We start from the raw sequence: 5877 nt of genomic DNA on the forward strand, positions 1-5877 counted from the left end.
GCTTTTAAATCCCCAATACTTCTTTCTGTCGATCTTACTGGTGAAAACAGTTTGGATTAGTTTTAACTTGACAGGGTTTTTATCTGTTGGACGATTTTCCTGCACAGTTTTTACACAAATTGGTGAGCGTTGTGCCATCTCTGCTTGTGAACACCTGAATCTTTCAAGCATGCTTTTTTCATTCCCAAAGAAGTGAATAATCAGTGAATATTTTGTATTCAATTGAATATAGGTTGAAAAAGATTCACAAATCATTGCATTCTGATTTTAGTTATGTTTTACACAGCAACCAAACTTTTTTGGGATCACGGTTGTAGTGCTTTAGGACTTCAGCCATATTATTTGTGCAGGGATATTTTCACATTTTATCTTTTAATGACTTCATTGATATTGTATATTGTAGCATACTGCACATATTTATTACACAATTAAGGATATTTAACACATTTAAGATTTTTTTAATTAGCAAAATGCACATTTTTTTTGTATTTTCACATTCATTTTACTTTAAAACTTCTTATTTCTACTTTCTTATAATTCTTGATGCTTTATATCAGAGCAACTGCAACGCATCGCAATTTGCCCCCAAGGATCAAAAAACAAAACAATGTCTGAATCTGATGCTAAAATCTTCATGTCAAATTCACAATTTTATTGAGTTTTTAGCAGCTATCTAAGATAGGTAGCACTTAATCGTAAATGACTGACAACTGGAAAATACTGAGTAGTTGTCTTAAATTCTTTTTTCCCCTTTTTTGTGTGTATTTTTCCCCTATCCTCCAGATCTTCTACATAAATCCTCGATACGTCCTTTTCATCCACCTGGTGTTCAACGACACGATCCAAGTGACAGTGACCATCATGCTGTTTGTCATCAGCTACGTCCTCTACAAAATAAATGTTTCTGTCTGTTGCATCCTCGTCCTGATTTCTCTTTTCACCACTGAAAACACCCGTCTGAACCTGGCCTGCATGGCGGTGGAGTGCTACATCGCCATCTGTCTCCCCCTCCGACACGTGCAGATCTGCACAGTCAAGAAAACGTTGAAGCTGATTGGTTTAATCTGGGCGACCAGTATGTTGATGGCCCTTCCTGATCTTTTCATCACTTTGGCCACAGAGCCTCTCGACTTCTTTGGTTCAAAAGTCTTCTGTACGGAACAAAGTGTCTTCCCAAATCCCTTCATCATCAAGAAGAGAACAATCATATATTCAGTGTTTCTCGTTCTAGTTTGGATCACGATCTTCTACACGTACTTCAGGATTCTGTTCACTGCTAAAGCTGCCAGCAAAGATGCTAAAAAGGCCAGAAACACAATCCTCATCCACGGGCTTCAGCTGCTGCTTTCAATGGCATCATATGTAGAACCTGTGTTAAAAGAAGCTCTGCTGAAATGGTTCCCAAAGAATATTACAGACTCCCTGTTTGCTTGTTATGTTTTTGTACAGGTCCTGCCACGATCTATTAGTCCAGTCATCTATGGTGTACGAGACAAGACTTTCAGGAAGTACCTGAAGGGGTATGTGTTGTGTTAAATAAGCTTTACATGGAGTTTGATACGGAAACTTACCCGATCATTTTTATGGCTTTACTCTGTTCAAGTGACAAACTAAATGTTTGGTCAAACTTTAGAAACTGAGACTGAATTGATGCATTTTTGGCTTGATAATGAAATTATGGCAAAACAAACTTAAACTTAAACTAATGGTATGTTAAAATCTTAGATGGGCATCAAGTGTTCTGTTTTTGTTTGGCAACAACCTAAATATGTCTGAGAATCAAAAAATCTTTAGCACTGAAACAGCTGAAGGCCTTACTTATTAGAACAGATTTCAGCGTAAAGTTTCTAAATGAAAGTCTCAGAAAATCTTCGTTTTAATTTACACCCCTTACGGCCGTTAAGTGAACTGAAGTCAGCATCCTGTTCCTCGTGCTCCGGTGCTAAAACCAGGTAACCGTGAGCGAACGTTACCGTAAAACGGTGACAAACACAAAGCTGACCATGATTTACTGGCATCATGTTACTAGAAGGCTGGAGAGTAAATTCTAATCATATTTAGAATAATCTTACTTTCTGCAATGTTCCTTCATTTAGATCATTGGCCACATGAGAGCTTAATGGCTGCAAATCATATTAGACGACGAAAATTATTCTTTAGCTGCCGTTTTTGTCATGACCAAAACAAGACGTTTAATAATTAAAACCATGACAAAATGAGACGAGACGATGAGACGAGACAAAAACTGTTAGTGGAGGACTATCAGACAAAATGAGAGGAGAGGAGATTTGTCTGAAACCTAGCGTACATGCACAAGTGCGACCGTGGTGCCACCGTTTTCACAGGATCCACGCTTTGCCAGTTTACACGGCAACAGAAGGGCTGGCTTTTCACAAAAATCACACTCTGGAACCCGGTTTGAAATAAACTGGCATTTTCAGGCCCCTAAAACACTGTTGTCCTGTTAAAAAAAAGCGAAACCGCAAGCGAATCTTAACGTTTCATGCAAGAACTGCTGCTGTGTAAACCACCCCTAATACAGACACAAGGTCACAGTGACCTTGACCTTTGACCACTAAATTATGATCACTTCAGTGTTGAGTTCAGGTGAATGTTTGTGCCAGATTTGAAGACATTTCCTGAAGGCCTTCTTGAGACATTGTGTTCAAGAGAATGAGACTGATGCAGAGTAAAGGTGACCTTGACCTGTGGCCGCCAAAATCTCATCTGATCATCGTTGTGTCCACGTGGCCGTTTGTGCCAGATTGGAAGATATTCCCTCAAGGTGTTCTTGAGATATCGCCTTCACAAGAATGAGACGTAGGGAAGGACAGAGGGTTGGACAGATGGACAAGCCGAAAACACACCTCTGGCCGCGGTTATTCGCAGGTGTTTAGTGCCAACACAGTAGGATACACTAAATGCCTGATCACATTTAGATTTCACCTATTTTTAACACTGATAAGACATGTCCATAAACCTGAAAGTAAAGTGACTCAGATTCAGCACTTGTGTCAAAACATTTTAAAACAAGTCAAAATATGAAATCACTGAAATAATACTGACGCTTTTTAGTCTTCCACATTCATGATTTTTCCTGATTCGCACCTTTGTGTAGAAAAATGAATAATATTACTCTACATCAAACAGTTCAACATGTTAACACACACCCAGGAACTACAGGGACATTTGTCACCGCACCACATATAAAGTTTGGGATTTCCTGGAGCCGTATTTTTGGTGTCCTGATCTATAAGCATCGACTGAGGTAAGAACCGCCTGCTGAGAACGACATGACAGCTCTGAACTGTGATCTGCCTTTATTGATCTGCCGTCACTGTGCTGGACAGAATACATGCAGACTTCATTCACACAGGCCTGTTTGTGGACTATTTTTCACTTGTGTAGTTTAAGCTTGTTCAGTGTGAATCTTTTCTACTTGCCGACCTTTAATTCATAATATTTTCTGTTCCCCCACTTTCAGAGCACAGTTTTAAATCACTTTAACGTTGGAACAAATAATTTGGACCAAAATTAAATATGAATGGTTTAAAAGGCATGACTTTATGGTTAATCCTATAGAATACATTGATTAAAAAGTATTACTATTGAAGATTAAATCTTATTTGGGAAATTTTACTCTGCTTTAACACAAGAACATTATAAAAGTTTGGAAAGATTACAGAATTTTAAAAAAAAAACTCTACATAGAAAATTATTAAAAAGGACAACTCTTGTTCTTTTCATTATCCTTTTTTCTTTGTACAATTTCAAATGCTTCAAATTAAGTTACATTTGTTGGTGTTACAGTTTTTGATTTCAAGTTGAATATGAAGTGAGGACTTTTTCTTGTGTTATTGTTATTGAGCTGCCTCATGCAGGATTCACGCAGACGCAGATTTTCTACCTTTAGCAGTGATAAATCTCCGAACTTTAGCGCTTACACCAGATGTGAACCTATTGTTCAGCTTCTGATATCAGATCATGAAGCACAAATTAATTATGACTAGAAATACACATTTTAAGGGGCTTAAAAAGCAGAGATGACATTATGGATTAATACCCTTCATGCCTTCCTATAGAGACAGACAGGGAGATGAAACTATTACGATATTTTGATGAAGTTGATTGTTTGACACATTATTGTACCAGTAAGTGCTGATACTCTTTAAAATTGTAATATTGGCTGAGAAATACAAGTTAGCTACCACTTATTAAGTTCACTGTATGTTGTTTAAATTATTACATTTTAGACAGTTACTATAATTATTATCAGTTTTATTTAGTCTTTATTTATTTTAATTGTGGCTCTAAATATTCAAATATGTTTTGCTGGCTGTTACATGAGTATTTAGATCTCAAGTAAGTATTCAAAGCTCTGTGTGTTCAAGTATTATCGATATAGATTAAAGGTACAATAGTCACTTAACCCTTTGAAACCTGAGAAAGTTGGCTTATTTATTTATTTATTTTTTTTTTACAAAACTACGGGAAGAAAACGATAAGCAATCAAAAAGATAGCAAGAAACTAGTAAAAAGTACAGTAAAATTTCTTGAACATAAGTAAATAAATATTAAAATAAATTGTAAGAGGGAAATTACTCACAAAAAGGGCTTAAAAGCTATAATAATTCTGTTACATAATTTTAAATATGTGATCATGATAACTAGCTATAAACATAGTTTATTTCTGTTTTTTTCTTTTTCCCCGAGACATTTTCTCCCAAGCTTTTCAATTTTAATTCAAGTTGTCTTTTTTTTTGTAATTTGTGGAACATTTTTTACCAAGTTGCTAATTTCCTTTTTTCACCATGTTTATGAATGAAATCAAACCTTTTGTTCAGGGTTTAAGGTTTAAATACCTGTAAAATGTGTACAGAACAAAAAAGTGATGTGGCTCCAAGTTTCAAAGGGTTAACCTACAATAATGTACATTTTTAAACTCAATATAAAGATTAATAACGATAATTAATTACGATGCGTGTTGATGATGTCCTCCTCTCATTTCTTCTTATGCAAATGCACCTTTTCTCAATGAACTTTGAACTCAATACTTAAACTAAAAATGTCAGATATGTTGCTTTACTTTCTTTTGGCTAAAGTGTCTTTGATCCTTAGTTTTCCATAAGTAGGTGTGTTGTTAATTTATTTTTCTATATTCATAATAATTTTGAGTAATTTTATTTTTTACTATTTATATTGCTATTATTGCTTGTCGTTTTATAGGATTTCATCTCCATTTTAAAAGTTATTTGTTTGATTATTGATTGTTTTTAATGTCTTTGTACATGTCCAGCATCAATGAAAATGAGGGAATCATGAGGGTTGATTTTGCGAGTCGTACATATAGATTTGAAGATTTAAGATCACCATGAGTTGCGACCACAGTTATTAAAGTTGCTCCGATACCACTACCACAAACGGTAATGCTCCTGATACTGCCTAAAATGCCAGATTTGGTATTAACTGGGACGTGAGTCTAAGCACCGGTACGAATCTGATTCCATGTAGTTTATTTATAAACCTTAAAGAAGTTTCACATGAAGACGAAAGTGAAGTTTTCCCAAAATTCAAGCACTACACAGCGGTTTTTGGGGTTTTTTTTCTTCACACAATGGTATCAAAACTGGTACTTTGAACAGCAAATACCTGAGTTCAGCTAACAGAATCAGTAAGAGGTAGAAAGAAATTGAATCCAAGTATCTTTGACAGATACAACTACCCAACTACACAAAACACAGAACACTTAATTATCACATAAACAATCCACAACATGAACAAAACCTAATGAAACAGGTGTCTTTAAAACCAGCGTTGTCCTATAAGGTCATTCATCTATAATCAATATAGATTATAATGTATATTGTCTGTAATCAG

General features: G+C 35.5%; 1 protein-coding gene across 1 annotated transcript; it reads left to right on the forward strand.

The window, feature by feature from the left end:
- The first annotated feature begins 699 nt into the window (after positions 1-699).
- Positions 700-1536, forward strand: LOC121939481 (odorant receptor 131-2-like). Its single transcript, XM_042482498.1, has one exon. The coding sequence runs from the start codon at positions 700-702 to the stop codon at positions 1534-1536; it is 837 nt and encodes a 278-aa protein (XP_042338432.1).
- Positions 1537-5877: the final 4341 nt, after the last annotated feature.

This window comes from Plectropomus leopardus, unplaced genomic scaffold, assembly GCF_008729295.1.
Source record: "Plectropomus leopardus isolate mb unplaced genomic scaffold, YSFRI_Pleo_2.0 unplaced_scaffold4902, whole genome shotgun sequence".
In the NCBI taxonomy this organism is placed as follows: Eukaryota; Metazoa; Chordata; class Actinopteri; order Perciformes; family Serranidae; genus Plectropomus; species Plectropomus leopardus.